At 39.7% G+C, this 24,171-nt stretch overlaps 1 protein-coding gene across 2 annotated transcripts in view; it reads left to right on the forward strand.

Moving 5' to 3' along the window:
- Rab6 (RAS oncogene family member Rab6) overlaps window positions 1-24,171 on the forward strand; it is a 158,229-nt gene that overhangs the window by 10,988 nt on the left and 123,070 nt on the right. For both annotated transcript variants that reach the window (XM_083115782.1, XM_083115783.1), the window contains exon 2: window positions 1,665-1,723. In XM_083115782.1, the coding sequence (XP_082971908.1) occupies window positions 1,665-1,723 (59 nt within the window). The remainder of the gene's footprint in view (window positions 1-1,664; window positions 1,724-24,171) is intronic.

Consider the following 24,171-nt stretch of genomic DNA (forward strand, 5'->3'; position numbering starts at 1 on the left):
GGATTTTAGTAGTAACATCTTTCGAATATTTCTTTGCTTGTATTGCATAATAGTTTTTGGGTCCATAAATACCATTTTATATATGTACTGTACACAAAATGTGCCAAGTTTTTGTACCTAAATCGTGATATTTTTTTCACTCTACTAATGCCAAGTCAATAATTAATTCTTTGTACAGGTATGTATTGAAATTGGATTTTGCTTCAACATAAGTATGTGAAATATTCAAGTTATGTAATAATTTATCAAGATAACAGTTATTTGAGTGATAAGCTGAGGAATTAAACTAGACAACGTTCCATATTTTTTATCATCTTTTGCAAGTTATATTTCTTTTCGTATCTTGACAGTGGTGTTCTAAAAAATGTTCCAACTGGCTAAATTAGGGTTAGACAAATACAGGGTGCCCAGTCACCATGTCACCTGCAAATCTTTTACCTGGTGCCTCAATTCTCAAATTTGTGTTGTAAAAAATTTATATATTAAAATATTTCCAGTTTGCTTATGAAAATTTGTTACTTTTTTTTTAAAAAAAGAAAAGAGTACAGTACATGTTTTTTTAAAATATTTTTTTGTGTTTCCTTTATCATTAAATCAGGATAATAAACATACCATTATAAATTTTTGCACTGTTTTAAAATCTGCAGCAATATGATAGTGTCTGTCGGTCATATATTAGAATGTATGCTTGTGCTGTCAGCAGTTGAGCCTTCTTTAGGAAGGCCTCTCCAGTGCAAGAATTAATTAGTTTTGATCCGATTTTGTATTAATAAATTAAATGTTTCAAGGTCAAGTTTCAAAATATGTGGCTTTATCTAAATTGGATTTATGGCTTTTCTTAGCCCATATTTGCAATAATAATAATAATAATAATCTAGCTTCTGAGGAAAAGGGGCTGCCACTTAGGTGATTTATTTCTATTTTTTTCCTAGCCCTGGTCTAAACTGATTTTTATCACTCTGTACAAGAACCTACACTCTGTCCTGGGACTCTGTGGAGTAACTCCAAAGGGCTCAACCAATGAGTTCACAAGAGGGGAACTGGGTGCTTTGAGGGATAAATGTGGCTCCAGCAACACGCACTGCTTTTCTCCACCCTTGCGTTCTCCCATTCTCTACTGTAATCAAGGGGTCCCGGTTGAGGCACATTGTGGTTCGGATCTCACTTTAAACTGTAGGTCCAGTCCCTATTAGCCTTACGTGCATAAAGTGGACTTAAAACACCAAATCAATCAATCAGTCTACTGTTACACATGGGCTTCTTCGCAGATTCTCGAGACAAGTGTAAGCTATCATGCTAATAAGATGCAAGTCAGTGTTTGATCTAATTCTGATATCTGTCATTGAGTTGTTGATATAGCAATGGTTTGGGAGAAGAAAACATATTTTTATACCTAATTATTTAATAATGTTGGTGCAATGACATTAATCTTTTTCATGTATGTTTTGTGATGAGAAAAAAATTGGGCTCCCGGTTCAAAATTAACTTGTGCATTAATTTTGTATGCACTTCATCCGCTAGATATATGCATTAAAACGTAGATCTATGTTAGGAAAAAGATTAACTCAAATGTGTCAAAGTAATAAACATACATTTATTAAATACAAAACACTTCCTAAAGTTTTCTAGTAATTCATTCATTGATCAAATTTCTTTCTTTTCAGTTGGCAAAACCTCCTTGATAACAAGGTTTATGTACGACAGTTTTGACAACACATACCAAGTAAGTACTTATATTTAAGAAGAATATATGTACAAGCTGTATTTAAAAAAAGGGCCAATCGATTGTATCATACAAGAAACATGCCGCAACACTGTATTAGTGGTTACATACACGTACATATCCACTTCATTTTTCAATAGTAACCATTATTTTCTAAGCACTTGTGGTACTGTGGTATAAGCTTTTTTATACCCTCTGCATTGAAGTTCACTGCCTGGGAGTTCAGCCCTTCCAACACTGCCGTTTTCAGCAGCTTAGTTTTCTTCAAATCATTGAGACGCATGCCACTTTTTGATTTGCAGGAAGATGTAATGGTCACTAGGTGCAAGGTCCGGACTGTAAGGAAGTGATCAAAAAGTTTCCATCTGAACCTCTAAATTGTCTGGAGGATCAAGGCAGCAATGTAATGTTGTCGTGGATCAGAACAGTTCTTGAGCACATCATTCCACATCGTCAGTTTTATATGGCACATCTTAGTTTCGATAATGTTTCACAGTATGCTCGTGATGTGATTGTTTTCCCTGGCTCCATGAAATTCACCAAAAGAATACCTTGTAGGTCCCAGAAAGCAGTCGCCATAAAGTTTTGTGCAGATGGAGTTTGAACTTTTTCGCCTTTGGTGGGTGTGAACGCAAGACACCATTTTTCAACTTTTGCTTTACATTATGCTCGGAGCATACACTTCACACAATTCTCAGTAAATTTTGTCAGCATTTTGAACTTGGCATTGAGAAATCGAATCACATTGTTATTATCAACTGGCGGGATTGTGTAGTTGCACAGCTATTTTAACATGATCTAAACTCTCAGGAAAATCAATAGCAGAGTGGCGTAAATATGATTGCTGGATCTCCAATGGAATAGTTGATGTTACTGGGCAGACACGATCCGATCACTGTTGCAAGTCATCACTTTTTATGAATAATCATCTTTTTTTTTTTTTTTTAAAAAAAAAGCACCTTGTAGTCTTGATTATTATTAATTTTGCATTAAGTTATGGACACTCAAAGTGGTTCAAGTGACCCTTCAGTAAAGTAAGTGTGGACTACTTTCAAAGGAGATATATTTTTGTTTGTGTACAACAACAGATGTACATTTTCCTTGAAACAGTGTTCAAAATTAGCAGTCTATGAAATGCCAGTGTAACCTATTTTTGGTGAAAATACAGTTCTGGTCCTTATACACAGAACTGTATTTTGATGCCCTAGGCAGGATTATATGTCCCCCATATTGTGTGTCTACAATCTTTTCCCATTGACTTTGTTTTAACCTATGACATTTTCAAGTTCATTTTTTTATTTGTTATTTTACACATAAAGTTGAAATTGAATTTAAAATACCGGGTTGTTTTTTATAAGCATTAATTTATCAGAGTTTGCTTCAAATATTCAAGAATTGCATTAGAATATTAAAATGCTTGTCATGCATTCATCAAATACAGTTTTCTGGCACAATATGGGTGTAAAATATATGGAAATTTAGATTTTTGCAAACCCAGTGAATATCAAAACGTGGGAAAAGTATGTGCCGGTATCGGTAAATAAAATCCTACTGGTACATCGATATCAGTCAGCCCTATGAAAATGTTATGTTACACCCTTTTAGCCTGCTTGCAAAATATATCATAATGTAATTACTAATATCAACTATTGCAGAAATGGAACGCATTTCTATCAATGGCAACCTATCTTTTAGCCATTTTGGGCTCTCTTTATTCTTTATATTGGCAATGTACATCCCACTAATAAAGCTCTCCCTGTCAGTGACTTTGACATTTATACAGTGCATTCAATTTAAAAGCGGTACGTAAGGTATATTTTAGTCTTGTTTTTGTTGTTGTCGTCCGTTATGTTATGTTGCTGTCCGTGAGACAGGGTCTGTATGTAACGTGAAACACCGACGTAGGAGGACTGTACTAACACAAGAGGCAGTGACTAATGTTAATGAAATAATGACAAGATCTCCCCACAAACCTTTACGACACCTAAGCCAGGAGATGCAAATGTCTGTAGGATCAGCCCATACAGCAGTGAGGAAAATGTCGAAATTATATCCATATCGAATTCAAGTTTTTCAAGAATTAAAACAAATTGACTACCCTAATCTTGTACACTACTGTCAATGGTTGGACTTCATTGGGAATGACATCACTGTGTTGGACTACGTGTTCTTTTCCGATGAAGCATGGTTTCACCTGAATGGTTACTTGTCTTTACAAAATTACCGAACATGGAGCTCTGAAAATCCCCATCTTTTCGTGGACTCCCCCCTCCACCCTCAGAAAGTTGGTGTCTGATGTACCATATCCAGGCAGTGAGTGGTAGGGCCCATTTTTTTTTAAAAACACAATAGTGAAATTTACCAAAACATTATAATGCAGTTTGTTGCAATGTTGGAACCAGAGGAACGTCAGAGCTGGTTTGAGCAGGACGTTGCAACTTCACATACTTCCAATGAGACTATGGCTATGTTAAGAGATTTCTTTGGACTCAGGATTATTTCAAAGGGACTATGGCCGGCCAGATCCTCAGATCTTTCCAGTCCGGACTACTTCTTGCGGGGGGGTTTTGAAGCAAAAAGTATACAGGCAGAATCCACGCACCTTAGAGGATCTGAGGCACCACATCACTGAGGAAATTAGGAGTATAACTGTAGATGTCCTCCATAATGTTGCAAGAAATATGGAAAAACGTGTTAACATGTGTATTCAAGAACAAGGTCATCATTTTCAACATTTGCTTTAAGAATCTTACTTGTATATTTTGTATATTGTATATTTGTGCTCCATACCACTTTTAAATTGAACGCACTCTAGAAGAATCCCTTTTCAGCCTTTCAGGCCTGGTTGCTATTCAGTTCTAAAATAAATTTTTCTTTAACATTTCGAGTTTGCTTATGGAAATTTTCCATTACCTGTTTTTTTCTAATATAACGACTACAGTGTGTGTTTTTTAATGTTTTTGTGTCTTCTGTATGACATGTATCATTAAATCAGAATAATAAACATTACATTATAAATTATATCTGACTGCCACACGGGAGACCCGGGGTGGGTGATCGTAGGTCAGAATTTTTCCAGCCTTGTCCATGCATAAAGTGGCTCTGGGGTTCAATCAGCCTCAAATCAATGCGTATCTGGAGACAACCGTGCGGTGTAAAGGCTGCCGGAGCATGATGCTGATCACATCACCTCCAAAATGGCCTAGATTGATAAAGTGTTTTGCCCTACCACACATATACGTATGTGCCTTATTGGCACGGTGAACATTACCTTACATTTTACCTATTATAATTTTTTCACTGACTGTTGCTATCCGAATTTTAAAATCTGCGGCCATATGGTAGAGTCTGCCATATATTATAATTAGAGGCCAGCATAGTCTGCATTTTACCTACCCACTGCCCGCTTGCCCGTGAGGACAGGTATACCTGCTAGCCTGCCCACGGCAACGAGTCGACTTGCGTCTTTACCCGGGTTCTTCGTCTTCCAGGCGCTCTGCGCTTACAAGGTAACTGGGCATTCAACAAGACCTGCTGGAAGGAAACAGCCCTCCGGCAGCGTGTCGCTCCAGGTGTTTCATCACCACGTGGACAGCTTCAGCCAGTGTTGCCTACTTACGTAGCTCGTAAATCCTACGAGGTCCTAGGAGGAGCTCTCTCCTCCAAGGAGAATTTATATACTTAGCGATTTCAGTTCAGCGTAAGCAGTTTTATTGCCAGGAAATGCACGCAGTATTACAGCTTCATTTATTTAAATGAATGATCGAGCAAACAAAAATCTCCTCACTGAAAACTAATTGCTTTTCATTGCATGGTGCAACCAGAGGGGGTAGGGTGCATTGCTCACAACCTTGGACGGAAATTAAGTCTAGCGGAGGGGCAAGGGTGGGGGTCAAACATTAAAGTACAAGAAAAAACAGACTAGCAGAATTTAAGAGTAGCAGGGCTAAAGGGTACTCAAGATGGAATTAATTTTCATATTTTTCTTGCATTTTCCTTCCAGACGGCCAAGGGCACCTGCAGAGGGGGAATGGAGGGGTAATTGCAACCCCTTGATTTCAAATTTTATGAAAGTAGAAATATATTATAAAATATTATCCAGTCTCATCAAGTTCAATGCCGTAGCAAAGGGGTTGCGGGAGTCGGCCCTGAGCGCCGAACGATCTAAGTGAGAAAAGTTTTAAAACAGAGAATGCTATGGCGGCCCGTGATATTATTTGCTATTAATGTTGGTTTGTTACGAGTTGGATGAATTGATTATGTAATACGTCGCTCCATGTGAAAAGAAAATATTGTAGATGGAAATTTTACATGCCATATGTCTGTACATTCGGCATGCATTTATCATGCACTTTCTTTCTTTCAAAAACAGTTTGTGTGCTTGTTTTCCATTATTAGCTAATGTGAAATTGACGTGTTGAAAAAAAAAATATTTCTAATCCTCTGTTTCAACACAAATGCACGTGAGAACCGACTTCTATCCCCTTTTTGCGTGATTAATGAGGATTATAATGCCTTTCATGCTACTTTATTACTATTATTGTGATTGTTGTTGTTGGCACGTTTATCCAAGTACTTGCCCTCCCCCCCAAACGAGGGTAACGGCAATGCCCCTGGCTGGCTACGGCCCTGGTGTTCGCAGTAGAACAGTGTGTTGTTCGACTCGCGACCTCAGCGTTGAACGTGACATGTTTCAGTCCTGTCCTATATCACTATATATACGTATATTGGTTGTTTACGACATATACTTATGGATCCTGTGCCACGGAAAACCTATTTGAATGTGTGTGTGTGGGGGGGGGGGTAGCAACATTCGTAAATCTCATTTCATTGGTGATGTGGCTTACGAAGCTTCGAGTTCCCTTTTTTAAGTAGTGCAAATCTGTTGCAGTTGGCAACACTGCAGAACGGTGTGGGCCCGGTGCAGTTTCTACTCGAAGCAACTACGTCATGTAGAGGGAGGGGTCTGCAGTTGATGGAAAGAACGAACTGAGACCTACTAGGTATCGTAAGACTGCGGGTACCCGCCGGGTCTACAATGCCTGCCAGGAACGATCTGTGCAGGTGGGCATACAAGCTGCTCAAGCGAGGGTGTTGCGCAGGTTGCATGGCATTTCAGGAGCGATGTCTCGCGAACGGGTCTGCTCCAGGTCTTGTGCAGGCCTTTAATTATAATGTATTTCTTTAGGAAGGCCACTCCACTCCGAATTATTTAATCCAATTTTGTATTAATTAATGAATTAGTATTTTTAAGTCAAAAAGTTTCGAAATTTGTAGCTCTATCTAAGGTGGATTCATGGCTTTCCTAGCCCTTATTTGAAAGGAAGGAGAGAGAGAGAGAGCGAGAGCGCGCGCGCTGGCAAATGAAACCCAGATATGCTCACTTTATGTAGAGAAGTTTGACATATTTAATGTTTTGTGATGCACATTGCATTCTTATATACACTGCAAGTACTGTCAATACTTCGTGTGACCACCTTTGGCTCTTTTCGAGCCCATTTTAATCACTGCTTGTGTACAATTGCTTTAGCACACTGTATTTCTAAACTTAAAACCACGTGGTGTATGACATTACATGTTGCTCCGTAGATACAAATAAAGAACACCCTTACAACATTCAGAATATATATTATTTCCTTTGTTATAACCAAACAAATAGCATAAATAACATGGTAAACATTGTGCGTATTGTTCCTGGCATTTTTGTGAATGTGCGAAGAATCGTGTTGCCACCTATTCTTGGGGGACAGTAAAAGAAAGGATTGTGGGAAACAAGATTATATAATAATAATATCATCTTTATTAGAACTGGCGTGTTTCGCCCTCTAGCGCCATTCTTACAATCTTACAACATGCCCTTGTCTGGGAGATTAATACAATAATAAATAAAGAATAAAGGGTATATTATATCGAAGCAGATAAACAGTTTAATCATATAAAAAGTTATTACAATCGTCAAATATATTTACTTAGAACACTTTCAAAACAAAGAAATGTTCTTAATTTTTACAATGAGTCCAATAATTTGGTCAAGACTGTATAATTAGATGACAAAACTTCATAAGGCACCTGAACTCAATATGGCCTACGTAAGTTTTGCAATTGTTTCTAATGGTGTACAAAGTCAGGAAGGTAAAACTAATCACAAGATTCAAAACTGGGAACATTTCTGGACGTTTAGTGAAAATTGGAGTCAGTTCCAAATAATAACATGGGGCAGGAAAGATTTTCTTAAAAGTAACGTTTAGGCCATATTGGGTACATGTGTACCCAGTATGGCCTAGTAATATATTTTGTTCTTTCACATCAAGAAATGCAACATAAGTTGTAAAGGAAGTACCACAATGTTACTTTTGTAGATAGATAAGTATACTGATACACTTACATTTTTATATAACAGATATTTACATAACCAGATAATGAGATTACACAAAGAAATAACATCGTTTACAGACAAATATGCTTCCGTTTCCCCGTTTGTTTAATAGCAGGACAAACATTTTTTTTCTTTTTGTGCAATGACTGAATCAAAATAAATGTCAATATTGAGTTTGAAAGTGCAGTGCATAGACTTGTAACTTGCATGATTTTTTTTTCTGTTACGAGCCTCCCCGATGGCGCAGTGGTAGCGTCGTCGACTTGTAATCAAGGGGTTCCGGGTTCGATACCCGGTGGAGGCACATAGTGGTTCGGATCCCACTTTAAACTGTAGGTCCAGTCCCAATTAGCCTTTCTGAGCATAAAGTGGACTTTAAACACCAACTCAATCAATTTTTTCTGTTATGCATTTTCGTAATTGATATTATGTGACGCTCAAAATGTAGGACATTTATGATATTTTTCAAATTCCTCCCTGACGCCGGACATAAAGCTAAAATGTAGGACATGTCCGGGAAAAACCGGACGTCTGGTAACCCTAGACTGTTGAGTGTTGTTTCATTATTTCATCTTATCACTATTCATCCTTATCTTTGCAATTGGCCAATAGTGGCTGGAAAGCGAAGTAAAAGAAACCAATCGATCAATCAAAAATTCGTCCTCCATTTGTCGGTGTGAAGATTGATTGTCGTTTTTTACTACTTAATTGCGCATTACACGGAATTTTTAAGTTAACATAAGAGCAAAAACATTGTAATGCACGTTTTATGTTTTTGTAATACACAGCATTCGCTACGATACTCGGCGGCAAGCGGCCCGGCATCAGAGCTTGTCTTTTCCGGTGAACGGGGTCCGCGACAGACGCTAGGGTCGGCTATTAAAATTACAGTTTTCATATTGTGTACTAACCTTGACTACAGAAGGTGTTGAAAATGATGTCCCTCTGCTGCAACACATTCCTGGCACCTCCGAAGGAAATTGGCATTTACACGTGCAAGTGCGTCTACTGTAATTCTTCCGATTTCTCGTACAACACTCTTTTAACTCACGGATAGTGTGCGAATCGAACTTTTTAAAGAGGTTTAATATAGTGGTCCTATGTGGAACGGGAACACCAGGAAATTTCGTTGCAAAACGTCGTCGCACTTCTCCACAATTAGTCTTTCCGAAGTAACACTCGACATGATAAATCCTTTGTTGTAATGTCAACTTTTGTGGTGCCATATTAAGCCACAATATTCAACACACGGACACGACACAACACAACTTCCGAGGGAGGATTATACTGGTGCCAGTCTGCAACATCAACAGAAAGGGAAAGAGAGCGAAAAGAACAGACTGTAGCGTGCGACTGTCGCGGACCCCGTTCACCGGGAAAGACAAGCCCTGACGCCGGGCCGCTTGCCTCCGAGTCTCGTAGCGAATGTCAGGGATATTATTCTCTACACGGTGCAGATAGCCAACCACCGTGGCGGAGTGGTTAGCGCTAGGTACAGCCACATAATCCTGATAACGGATTTTTTATTATCCGATATTCGGATGCAACGGATAGTCCTTATATTCCGGATAGTAGATATTTGATGAAGAATTTGTAGAAATTCCGTAGTGAAGTACCAATAAAAGAATATGTGGATAGCCCATGAAACGGATAAAGGATAAAACTCCGGACAATGCACACATTCGGATATCAGGACATTTAGGATAATCCGAATATGCGGGTAAAGGCTCGCATCCGAACAGAAAATTATCCGATGTCTGGATAATTTATCCGAATTTGGCCATCCCTAGGTTACACAGCCTAAAATGCCAGGGGTCCCGGGTTCTAATCGGCCTGGACATGGACGCCCGGAAGATTTTATCGAATGGGGTGGGGTTGGGGGAGACCCATACACAAACGCAATCGCGAACACACACACCATGGTGCACGCATGCACGTAATACTTCACATGCAACTAAACTATTATTTCCCCACATTACATAAATAGATATAAATGAACGGATGATAATATTAGATATGTGGGGGAAATATTATTTATTACAAAATCAAATAATACGACAGATGTAAACATAAATGAAAATCTGCGAGGATTATTTGCTGCTGCCAACAATTGTTTCGAAGGCAACATATTGTTGACATCATATTTGCGACACCAGGGCTGACTTCATAAGGAATTAGTGTGCTAAGAGCATAGCAGAGTTCGCAGTTGTTGCTTACTTGGATCTGCGTAAAAAACACACCAGCAAAAGTAAAGAATACAAGAGATGCAGGTAGCCGTGGCGGAGTGGTTAGCACATCTCTCTACGACGCTGGGGGTCCCGGGTTCGAATCCCGGCCTGGGCAGGAGTGTTCTTTGTGAGTGCTAGAATTGCATATCGTCACTCATCCTCATCTACCCGATTAAGCAAATTAAAATAAACCAATCAGCAGTGCTCGAAAAATTTTCTTCAAAGCTAGGCGCCAGTTCTGAAAATCAGGCACCATGAAACTACCTACTAGCAATTGTGAATACTACAGAGTGTTTCAAAAGTCGCACAACCCAAACTTTGAAAATGTATATCATGAAAACCGTAAGAGGTATTTACACCAGGTTTTCTCCACTAAACTAATCATGTACGCTATCACTGGGTTAATAAATTCATGATAGGATGTATCCAAATAAAAGCAATTGCATTATTTTTTAAAAAATATTGTTAATTTGCTGAAAACATCTGAGAATTGATTTTCAACAATATATACAAACGTAGAAATTTTCAGCGAAAAATGCAGGACTCGAAGACGGGTCTCTGATATACCGTGACATTGCGTGCGTGCGAGAAATGCATTAACATCTCTACGCGGGGAGGAACCAATGTCGAAGTCTGCTGTGTTTCAAAGGCAACAGATCCCGTTGCGGTAGCACTGTCAGAGAAGATTCCACGCAGGTAAACCAGCGATTGCGAAAGATCAGGCGAGGCCAGGCCTGCTCAGTAGCTCAATGGTTAGAGAAATCGTACGGTATACAAGAGACCCAGGTTCGAGTCCTGGTCGAGCCTGCATTTTTCGCTGAAAATTTCTACGCAGTACATCTTCTGTGTGTGCCTAATCGTCAATAATAATAATAACAACTCTTAACAATTTGTGGGATCATTTGTTGGTGTTTGACTAGTCGTAAAACAGTTGCTTTGTGAGGTACAGCAGAAGCAGGGGAATTTTCTTGGAAAAACCTCTTGTATGCGAGTGTAAGAATGAGTAATAAAATACTCTTCAGCAATGCACACGCGCTGCTCCAAAGAATACGCCATGCTGAATCAATTAAAAGAACAGGCATAGTAGCGTCGAAAGAAGCGAAGAGAATTCAGTGTAACCAGTGGCAGACTAGGATCCTCTCAAGAGTCCAATTTCGGCCCAAAATTGATTTTTCACGTAAATGTATAGCCAATACTGAGGCACATGTGGCGTGCGTCTGTTGACAATATTTCGACCTGCTAGCATTGCCATATATGTCCTAAAAATGACACTTTTTCACTCAACCCATAAAATCGCCAATAAAAAAAACATCAAATGTTGCACATGACGAATATTTAATATTTTGATTAAAAAAAATCATTTGCTAACTTACGCTGTACTGCAATTTGAACTTAGAATCATCAAAATTTCGTACGTATTACAGGAAAAGATCACAGTCGCCATGGCAACCTGGCGACCGGGATTTTTCGAGCCCTGCCAATCAGTGAATTGATATGAATCAACAAAATCAGTGAATCAATCGTATATCAATGAGAGGATTTTACTTTACAAGTAATCAGTGTTAAGTGTCAGTATTGCGTGAAAAATAAGGAAATGTTGACTTTTAAAAATGTACTTTCGCTAGCGTTACAGCCATAAAAAGTCAAGGTGTGGGGGGTAGGGGGCAACTGCCCCTCTTGCCGTGCCCTGTGGGCGTCCAGTTTCATCATATCATCACTCATCCTCATCTTCTCGATTAGTCAAAAGTGGCAGAAAAGCGAAGTAAAATATAACAAATCAATCAATGAATGTACACGGTGCTCTTCTTAGAAATTTACAATTCAAGCTGGCAACAGGTGTGTGTCTGTGCTAGATATTGCCAACGGTGTTATTACTTTTTCCTCTTTCCTCCTGCCCCCTTGTTTTCAAAACAGTCGTATGTTGTCGCGAAGACCAGAGATATGAAGCACTGTGCAGCACAGTTGACGCAAAATATATCAGCGTCTTATCACTTGGAAAGCGTTCTCGTTCCACTTGCAGGTTTTTTTTTTTAATTTTAACGATCAGCGTACATACAATATACAAGGGTTGTTCGAAATGTAATGGCCGTAATTTTTTATGTTGAGAACTGTTTATTCAAAATTAAATTCACTCAGCAAAGTTACATGTTTCAGCTACATGTTATTTTTTTTTTTACAAATTGTCCGTTCAGTTCTACGGCCTTGCACCATTTTAGAACGAGGACATGTAGCAGCTGTCCCTATACCAGGTCCTCTCTCATTCCCTTAGTCCCCCCCCCCCTGGGCCTAACCTGTTTCTGTTATGACCAATTGTACCCAGCATAACTCCTTTATATTTTATAGCGGGTGTTAGGACTTTTGACTCATCCTGTACATAGAAAACCACCTTTATGAGTATGATGTTAAGTTCTTGACTAGCAAATACCTCACAACAAGGCGTCAAACAAAGAAAAGAACCTCATGAATTGGCACGCACACGAGATGTACTATGTAAAAATTAAAGCGAAAAATGCAGGCTCGACCAGGACTTGAACCCGGATCTCTAGTTTACCGCGCCATTGCTCTACCACTGAGCTACCGAGCCGGCCTGGCTTTGTCTGATTTTTCGCTGTTTTATGTGTGTGGAGTTGTCTCTGACTTGCTAATAATACGCTTGCCTCTCCTAACCTAACAAAATATGCATTATTAGTCTAAAAAATATTCGTTTGTCTCCTCTAGAAAATATCCGTGCATCCCGTCTCGTCTCGAAGACAAAACGAGATATCACGTCTCAAAAGTAATTCAGGATGTCATGCCAACCAAGTTAAAAGTCTGAGACATCACAAATTGTTATTCCAGAAAATGGGTTAAACCGTAAAACATTTGTTAATCAGAAGGACTTTCATATTTAAAATACAATTCGTTGATGACTGATGGCTAGGCAGTTTTATGAAATCTGCCCTGTTGTTTTTCTGGCTTCCAACCACTGTTTGCCACCATCCGTGCCAGAGTGGTTATCGCAGCGCGTTACGACGTCACGGGTCCCGGGTTCAAATCCATGTGGACTAGGGTATTATTTGTGAGGATCCCCTTATCAATTTGTGAGCTGACTTCCATGCAGGAGACGCGGGTTGGGTGATCTAAAATCGGATTTTTTTCCAGCTCACCCAACCTCGAATCAATGTGTACCTGGAAAAGGGGGGGGGGTTTGTAGGCGGCCAGAGCGTGGTGCTGATCACATTACATCCAAATTGTACGAGATTCCTTTACATGTCTCTCATACCTTCAGCATATCATCACTCATTCTCATGTTCGCAATTAAGCGCAGTTGCCTTGTAATCAAGGGGTCCCGGGTTCGATTCCCGGTGGAGGTCATAGTGGTTCGGATCCCACTTTAAACTGTAGGTCCAGTCCCGATTAGCCTTACTGTGCATGAAGTGGACTCAAAACACGAAGTCAACCAATCATGTTCGCAATTAGCCGAAAGTGGCAGAAAAGCGAAGTAAAATAAATTAATCAATCAAACGAACCATTCTTTATCCATCGTACACTTAGGGAGCTTTCAGACCAAAACTTCAGGCAACAAGACACATGGGGGTTTGCACCGAAGTGCGATGGCTTGTAATCAAGGGGTCCCGGGCTCGATACCCGATGGAAGCACTTCGTGGTTCAGATCCCACTTTAAACTATAGGCCCAGTCCCGATTTGCCATACTGTGCATAAAGTGGATTTAAAACGTCAACGCACCAAAGTGCAAGTAAACTTGCAAACACTCATCGCGTTTGCGCGATCAAGAATCCGAGACAACAGAGACTCGATATTCAGAAAACGGTACAATTCGAGCGAGAAGCGACACGTGCAGCTTGTTGTGTCGCTTCGGTTCAAAAGTTATCATGTAAGTAAAGGAAATTTCACACCGAAGCGACATGCAACACGTTGACTTCACACCGAAGCGACAAGCGATACGAGCACCTTCAGTTTATGCAAAGCATTAACCGCGCATGCACATACCACGGATCGAGGCGACACGTAGCACGGTATTGAGAAAACGACACGTGTCGCTTCGGTGTCATTTCTCCGTACAAGAGATTTCAGACGAGCGACACGCCAAAAGTCGTTTGGGAACAAGCCAACAAACAGCAACAATCCACACCGCTAATTCATGACAAGCCGCACAAGCCTGCGTTCGATTGATGAAATCCTTAAGCGACTCATGCTCTTGTTTCTTCAGTGTGAAATCTCCCTAATGGAGCTCTCAGACCGAAGCAACGCGCGACAAGATGATTTTGCACCGAAGTGACAAGCGGCACAAGACTTTATTCTACAGGTAAGCATTCACCGCGCATGCACTATCAACAGACCAAGGCGACACTGAGGAAACAGCCCAGTCTGAGCGACAAGCGACACGTGCAGCTTCTTACGGTTAAAATATTTTCATAAGTTCGCATTCAAAGAACTTATCGTGGACAGATCTCTGTCACAATATTTTTACACAAACATAGATACCTGAATACTATCACAACATAAAATTATTAATCTTGAATAAATTGAAAAATGAGTTTCCAATGAAAATCGTGATTAATTTAGTCTCGTCTCGAATTGTAAAAACCCTGTACTGTCTCGTTTTTGAGAAGAGGCGGGGAGTGTCTCGTTTTGTGAGCAACACTAAAACTTAGTGACGGGAACTCGACCAGTTTTGCGGTACAGGAAGGATCCTGGGCTCCCGAAAGGGGGGCGGGCACGGGGACATTTCCCCCCCCCCCTGAGATATCTCCGCAAAGACAATGTTATATGATAGGTCATGTTTTATTATAAATAATACTGCTTTCTGTGAATTACAGGCTGTAAGTTACGGCAATTACTGCCATGTCTAACAAAGTCAGGAAAGAACGTTTTCTTCACATTAGAGCCACCTTGACTGTCGTGAATAGAATTGTGTATGTTGTGTAAAGTTATTCACTTTGACCCACGTACTTGAGCAAAGCGCATTTTTCTTTGTCAAGCCATAACACTGAGTTATGGGAAATTGTTATTTTTTTATGTGTACAAGAGTTAAAATAATAACCCGTGCCTAAACAGCTCGCGTTGGCCAGGGCCTACGTCCAGTTTGCCGGCCTCACTCCCACCTGCGAGATCATCCAACCAGTTACAGGATGAAGTGTGGTCAGCACGACGAACCCCCAGTCTTTGTTGTAGGTCTCCGTGACCGGGTTACGCTACTCACTCGTAGCTCCCCAATGTCCTCACGGTAGTGGGTGGACACCAGTCCCATACACAGGCCGAAATCTCAGGAGAAAGAAGTTGTTGTCGTTAACCCCCCCCCCCCCCCAGGAGACTCGAACAAGCGCGCGTCCCGAAGCCAGAGCTCAAAGTTTACGCCTAAAGGCGGACATACATTAACGTAAAATACGTCGAGGTCATTACATTTTGCACGCAACATAGGAATCCGACAGTATTTGTGGACCTCCGGATGGTACGCAAAGTAATTTTCGTTACGCACCCCCGTAATTTTCCTACGGTTCAAAAGTTAAGGAGGTGTTAACTTTCTGCGTCCTTTGTAGAAAGCAGGTAGTACGGGACTACGTGAGCTTGCGTTTGGAAGAATTGGTCTCCGAGGGAAGGGTGTATGGATGAAAATGTACGTTGCAGTGTATTTCTCGGCAACCTGGCATAACCTACTTGCGTAAATACGCAGCGGATTTACGTCGCGTTATTTACGCAGGTGTATGGCCCGCTTTAGAACTAATAGGAGTGTGCGGGATTCCGAAAAGTCGCTATGACATTGTTTTCCGTTAGCTTATTCGCTTTGCCCGAGCCTCCCTTACCAATACGCTTGTGCCTTGGATGTTGCCACCATGGCACAGCGAATGATCTATCAATGATTCGAGGTGATTTATTTCATCCGATTTAATGAAGTGTGAGTAACCGAAAGAAGCAAACTGTGGATACGCGTACGTGAGAGTTGTGTTGTTCAGGTAGAAGTGCCTGTGAAAGTATGAAAGAGTGACTTCGCAGTAAATAACTTCTGCAAGATGACAGGTGTAAGATTGAAGCGAAGCAATCGACATACTTAAACGTGTTACCTCGTCTTTTCTTGGAAATAACCCAAGTAGCGTAAGCGGCATATGCTTAATCAACATAAAGATGAGTAATACGGTTGTTACATGCTTGACGGAATTTGCTCATATCAACGGGTTAATCAGCACACGTCCATAGGACTACTATACAGTGTGCTTTAAAAGTCGTACAGGATTCTAAAAAGCTGTAACTTGAAATAGGTTTATCCCGGGTTCGATACCCGATGGAGGCACTTAGTGGTTCGGATCCCACTTTTAAACTGTAGGTCCAGTCCCAATTAGCCTTACTGTGCATAAAGTGGACTTAAAACACCAACTCAATCAATCAATTTAAATAGGTTTATTACAAGAAAATAGGTTTTTTTACACACAGGGAAATCTAAAATTTTGTTCTGCCCACACTGCGGAATGACGTGTGTGTTGCCGCGCTTTCCAGAGACTGGTGCACCAAAAATGACATCAAATTCTGTGAAATCCCGAAAGCTTCATAATGAAACAAATGAACGCTAAATTCGGAATGCGCACGCATATTCGCGTTTAATAGGAAAAGGTCACTGATGGTGATTAAATCACAATAGATATTTCATGAATATTTTATATTATTTTGAAAAAATATCGAATATTACGAATGGAGGCTTTCCTGTGTGTTGCAGCAGAAGACGGACGCATGTTTTGATGCATCAGCATACTTTATTTCACTTTGCATGCAAGTGAAGCAGCAGCACTATTTAAAATGTGGACAGTTTGTCTGCATCCAGTTTATTCGCCCTCAGTGCAACAAAATCCCCGTGACATTCCGTACTGTCAGGTTTGGAAAATTTGTTTTTTTATAAAACAAATATTTTTTTTTGTTTTAAACAAATAAAACGTTTAAAACATAATCCAAGAAAACTTATTTTCTAAGAATTATGATTAATATGGAATCTCTTAATCATCCAAGGCCGGACTATTGTCCTATTATATAGTAAATGCTTGAATAACTTCCTAAAATACATATTTATGTTAGTCTTGAATCTCGCATGTAGGCTGTTCGAGAAGCTTCAACTAATCCACAGTTGCCAGGCCCCACTTAGTCGGTAGCTACTACCATACACAAACTACTGGTATAACTTGACAAGTTTAAAAACAAGATGCTGCAATCTATTGTTTGCGCACCTCGCATCACATTTCCCCACTCCATTGTCTGCGGCGACTTTGGTTCGCAGTGTTGCAAACTGGAGGGAGCGGAATCGTCTGAGAATTTTCAGCGAAATTTGAATGTGAAAGGCATGAATTAGTATCCCCTCACCTACGCTACCTATTGATTACGCTAAATTCTAAATACATTTTGATATTTTCCCTTTAAGCCTTAAATGAATTAAGTTATATTAGGGATATTTCTTACCAGCATAAGAAATGTATGAAATAAAACGATAGAAAAATGAAAAATATATAAACGATAGAACTGAGCTCACCTTCTAAATGTTTTCCAGTTTTCCTTCTTCAGCTTCACTCTCCCACTCATCCGAGTCTGTGTCTAACAATGAATCTGTGTCCCGTGTCTGAATCGGCTTCAGCAAGTGTGTTGCCCACGGGACGAGACGGAACAGGCTTTTAAAAATTCGAGACGAGACGAGATTGATCATGTGTCCCGAGACTAACGAATATTTTCGAGACGAGACAGCATTTCACAGTCTCGTCTCGTGGGCAACACTAATCTACACGCTCGTCCATAAGTCCATCTCTTTCAAAGTAACAATCTTGCAGCCAAGAGTAAAGAGCATGAACATTTCAATGCTTTAGAAAAGAGCACAGGCAAACGTGTTATCAGATTGCCTTCTCGTGGTGATTGTTGTACGATAAACAAAGGAACCACCACCCCACTCGGGTTTTTTTTTTTAAAAAAAACAAAAAAAAACTGGCCACTGCTCGATGTCGCATTCAGAAAATGAAGTCACTCGCCCTGTAGTTTTTCTTCGTTATAAACCTTAACGCACGTGCGTAATACTACAGTTTACGATCGGCACACCGCACGCATTTTCAAAGGCCGGATTAAATCAAATGAACCACTGATATAATAGGAGCCTGCATGCACCGTCACGCTAAACAGTGAAAATTGTTTGTCATATTTATTTTAGCTTAATTTTGCTGAGTTGGCACCACTGGTACTCTCAACGCCAGACCAGTGAGTAGAAGAGTGGTGGGGAGGATGACGTAATAGGAAGTGCTCCGCAGCGATCTGCGCATATCGGGACTTGTCAGGCTATAGCTACTCTATTTTTTAAAATATATTATTACTTTATCGTGAATGCAACTAAATATTGACTTTAACAACTATGTGTAGTATCTTAAGAGAGGAACAAAACTGTTTCTTCCACATAGTATTCAATTTTAAAAATGTTATAATCGCTTGTAAAGAAACAACATAGGCAGGTGTTTTAAACACAGCCCACGGCGGGTATTCATCACGATATATTTCTTTGTTGATTGATGTAAATTTTCAGTCACTGAACAGATGTCTATGCATAATGAACAGAATGACACGCATTGAATTAAAAGGCAAAGTTACAAAACATCAAATAACCAGAAACTATCAAACATCAAGTATCAAAATGTGCTGTAAACAAGTCTGAAAAAACATGTTTAAAACACTTTGTTTTAATTTTTTTAAACATTTGTTAAAAAAACAAAGCCGTGTGTTTTAAACGTTTAAAACACTTTTGTTTTAAACATGCCAACCCAGCTACTGTAGCCTACAGAACGGATATCATGCATCAGAATAAGTTTCCAAGCAGCCGGCGCAATTTTGATTCACCAGCCGCACCAGCTCTTGAGGCCGGTGTAAAATGATGACGTCATAGTTTAACCTGATGAAAGCTTTGGTGCGCCCTGGTGAAATATGAAACTCCGAAGCCTGCGATGAAATCTGAAAAGCGCCCTAAGTGATTCCAAGATGGCGTGGATGGAGGAAAAAGAGTATCCAAACCTTGGCCCGCAAAGTCACCAGACCTTGCAATTACTGGCTGTGGGGACATGTCAAGACCCAGATCTTGACGACCTGAAGATCAAGACACGTGATGTGATTCCCAACATTCCGGACGAGAACCGTCAGAATGCAATTCTCAGATTCAAACGAAGATTGAAAGAGTATTTGGACGTGAATGGTGCCCAGCTGGAGATGTGGCGATGAACCAAGCCACATCAAACATTAATTTTAAAGTTTCCTCTGTGTAACTAACAATATTTCGTTCTGATAAACCTATTGCTTTAAAACTTATAGGTTTTGACAATCCTGCAGGACTGTTTTCGTCCAAGATTTTCCGGGGCAATCCCGGAATGGTTTCATTTGTTCCGGTGTAGTGTTGCCCAGTAGACTAGACATTTCCCTTCTCGTGTCAAAACGAGACGAGATAGATCTTTTCAAATTTGAGACGATAATAAATGTTCGTGAAAAGTCCCGTCTTGTCTCGAAAGTCTGGAAAAGATACAAACAAAATATTTTATCAGTTGCAAATGCTTGTTTCCTTGGAAACCAAGACCAGGGCTTACTACGTCTAAAGAAGGGCATCCTACAAAGAGTAGTGAATGAATGCCTAACTTAATGCTCTTTCAAAACACACCGGCATTTCCAATTTGTCAGTTTATTGAAGGTTAATAATTTTATGTTGGGATAGTACTTCAGAAACAAGTGCAATACCGATTGAGATATCGGTATAGGTGTAGTATGTCTCCACACTGGAAGAAGAAGAAAGACAATAAGTGTAGTATGTCTCCACATTTGCATAGGTAGGAAGTTCTTCATTTCTGTATGTTTTGTTTATTTTACTTTCACGTAGGTTAGGTTAGGAGTGTTCAGTGAACACTGCAAATCAGAAAACTGACTGAATCAGGACTTTTAGAAGAATGATGAAAATGTTTCCAAAGAACATGACTAAGAGGAGACTTCCAAAACATGACTTAGAAAAGTTATCACCAGTGAACACTCATAACCTAACCTTACATACGTGAAAGTAAAATAAAGAAAACATACAATGATTAAATGTGGAGACATACTACACCTATACCTCAGATATCTATATTTGTGAAGAATATTGTGATAGAGATATCTATATTTGTGAAAAGATTGTGATAGAGAACGGTCCTCGACAAGTTCTTTGAATGGGCAGTTTAAAGCCGGAATCACACGGAACTGGATTTCCAGTAGGAATGCCCTAGTTGGCGCTGGACTGGCTACCCATTTGCTAGTTTTCTCCTCACATGATACTTGTTGCCGTACTTGTCGATAGACTTTTGTTTTCATAAGACATTCCACAGAGCAGACAATCTGTAAAGATGGACGAGCAATTTGAAGAATGTTGTAGGAGAATTACTGCATTTATTAAAAATTAAAAAGGAAAAGTATGGACTGGAAATAGGTTCGAAAAAAATATGGTAATCAATGCGTACCGAACAATCTTTTTTATGAACTCGGGTATGCTTATTCATACATGAGAATCTCAGGTTTCATTCACACACACATACAAAGTTAATTCACTTGTAATAATAAGGATATTCATGTTCAGCTAATCGTATTTCACATCTCATCGCTTTGCATAAATACCTAAATATTAATGAACTGAACACGAATGCACTACACGTCATCTCTTTAATTTTTTTTTAATCGAGAAACTGAGTGACTAAACCACAGACAAACTCACAGATTATCTTCACATGACCAAACTTTGCTCTGATTAGCTGTTCCACAGAATCCAGTCGAGGAAAGCAAGTAGTCAAGCAGGCGGCCATGATTGCTACCTAGAATGTTAGTTCAGCGCCAACTCGGGCATTCCTACTTGAAATCCAGTTCCGTGTCCTATTCCTCCAAACCAGTCAAGCAGCCAGCCAGGCAGCCATCACATCCGAGCAGGTAGCCAGTTCAGCGCCAACTAACTGGATATCCAGTTCCGTGTGATTCGGCCTTAATACATATTGTAAACTATACGAAGAAAACGGGCTTTGCTTTGAATTTTTTTTTATTGGTTTATCCTTTTGAAAGTAGATATGTAACACCCTTGGAAACACTTTATGGAGCTTTTTATGGAAAGAGATGTTTAACAATGGTAAGATCAAGAAATCCTTTCCTTTGTTCGAATTTAAAGAAAACAATCCATTTTCAAAGCGTCGAAGTTGGTTGTACAGAAAGAAATTTAGTTCAAGGGGGAAAACATTTGAAAACTTCAGAGAATTGAAGACTAAAATTGGTAAACGCTGTAAGTGCCACAATAATTCAAACACAGTTTTCCACTTTAAACTGTGAAATGTGCCATGCTTTATAATGTGGTAAACGTGAAAAGTGGCTGGTAGCCCTCTAAGTAGTTCAAAGGGCGTGTAAAGAGGTCACTAGTGTGAACGTTCTTACGGGCTGATGTGCGGAACGATGCGATTTCCCAACACTTTCGCTTTTGGCACTTACAACGTTTACCACTTTTAGTCCCCAATTATGCTAAAAAAGAGCATGCACCTAAAGAACTTTCAGATCGAAGCTACATGAGACACGTGTCTCTTGGAGACAAATCTTCAGTGACGCAACATTTCAGACCGAAGTGACACGGCAAGCTGCACGTGTCGCTCGGTCGGTTGTTCGCGCATGCGCGGTGAATGCTTTTTTTATGAGTATAGGAGTCAGTGTCGCGTGACGCTTCGGTCCGAAAGGAAGCTTTCAGACCGAAGTGGCAATCAACAGGCGACAAGAGGCACTGGGGCTGCAGCCCTACGCACTGTAAAAGAAGAGTATTTACCATCGTTTAAAGGCGCATATTTTTTGGTGTCTGTGTGTTTATAAATGTAACTTAATTGTATGAGAAACAGTTTAGATCCCATCACTTATGCAATACGGAGCATAGTTTAAGAATACGCATCAATCTTGCTTTATCATCAGGTTGGCAACGTAGGCCTGCTGTTCCTTTCTTGAAGTGTTTACAGTCAACTGGTGATGCAATTTAAGACGAGGTTAGATGTAGATTATTGTGAAGGTCAGATGCAGAAAAAAAGTTACAAGTCCAAATATTTGGCACCAAGAAAGAATTGTAGGTAGCCTATGCCCCGTTGTTATGCATATAAAGGTAAAAAAAAGGTAAAGTGTTCCCCTGTGCATAGCACCACGCCATGAAGGCGTATAGGGGGTGTGGGGGTAACGCCCCACACTTGTTATGCATATTCATGCATGAATCATATACAGCGTGTATCGTAATAGAGTAAACAATTTTTCGTGTGTTATTAAAAAATATCCGAAACACAACAATACAATTTGGTGCATAACAATGAGAAACTCCAAGTTTTATTTTCATGCACAAGACTTTTAAACACGGTCATTCTGGCGCTGTTAAAGAAAATTGCGACTTTCGCAGGTCCCCAGACCTAGACTTCTGCATTTGGGGCTTTGTGAAGGACAAAGCCTATGTGCCACCTATGCCGCAGAATGTACAACAGCTAGAGGAGAGAATAAGACGAGGAGTTTTTGGGAAAAGTGTGGCAAGAACTCGAAATTCGATGGGAGCCGCATTGAACATTTGTAGACATTCATAGAAACTTGAAGTGTTTTTGATTGGTACATAACAAATATCATTGTTGTATTCCATATAGTTTAGTCGAAATAAATTCTTAGTTGTTTACTCTATTGTGATACACCCTGTACATAAACTACTTCCAAATTTTATATCCAACAACCACTACTAAAATAGTATTTTACGTCTATGCGCATGGGCGTCGGGAGGGGGGAGGGTCGAACGGGTCGGTGACATCGTTCATTTAAAGATACAACAAAGCCGAAAGTTTGTTACCCTTATTGTTAAGAACAGAAGTAAAGTTAATTTAGTTAGTATTCGAACAGAAAAATCAAAGTAAAAATGCATTGCATCGAAAACATCGAGTGAAAAATATAGGAACATGATTATATTCTACCATTTCATCCAAAGAACAAATGGTTCCACAGTTTTCAAAATTCTAATAACACTAGGGAACATGATTTTTGCCCCCGTGAAAGTAATGACTGTTTCTAATGTGTTTTGTAGTGTAGTAAGCGAAACTAATCCTCAAATTTCTCCTACACGTAAAAATTTTTCATAATGTCAATTTTTAATAAAATAAAATTTAAGGTATAAGGTATATGAACATTGGAAAATAAGGCTAGATGTTTACCTCGAAAAGAAAGGGAAAGAATTACTTCATTCGAAAAGTTATGTAAATTTATATATGTATAAGAGACCGGTACACCACAGCGAGGAACTACCAGTTCCAAAACCCCCCACGCACATAGATTGTGCAAGCACCAGATGAAGATATGCAGACGAGCCGTCAACATCAATCGACGTAGAATACCATTGTGACGAACAATGCAGGATGAGCTAAGTGATCTAATACGCGATTTAAATTTGGGAAAAAAAGAACCAGAGATCCTTGGTTCAAGGCTTCAGCAGTGGAAACTCCTTGCGAAAGACACAAAAATTTTAATTTTATCGAAACCGTCACGAACAGTTTTCCAAGTATTTCACAATGAAAGAAAATATGTGCTTCTGTGTAGATATAGTTTCCTTAATGAATGAGTTCGGTGTTCGACATTCAGTACCCGATTGGAGACTGTTCAAAGACTACACAAAATTAAGTATGAAAGCTGTATTGCTGCATAATGACAATGTTTTACCATCAATTTCTTTATTCCATGCTCTAAATACGAAGGAAACATACGAAACAATGTCTGCTTTGTTAGCAGCTGTAAGTTATAATAAATATGAATGGGAAATCTGTGCTGATCTCAAGGTTATTGCCTTGCTC

Source organism: Lepisma saccharinum (genome assembly GCF_977018435.1).
Source record: "Lepisma saccharinum chromosome 12 unlocalized genomic scaffold, izLepSacc3.1 SUPER_12_unloc_1, whole genome shotgun sequence".
Classification (NCBI taxonomy): domain Eukaryota; kingdom Metazoa; phylum Arthropoda; class Insecta; order Zygentoma; family Lepismatidae; genus Lepisma; species Lepisma saccharinum.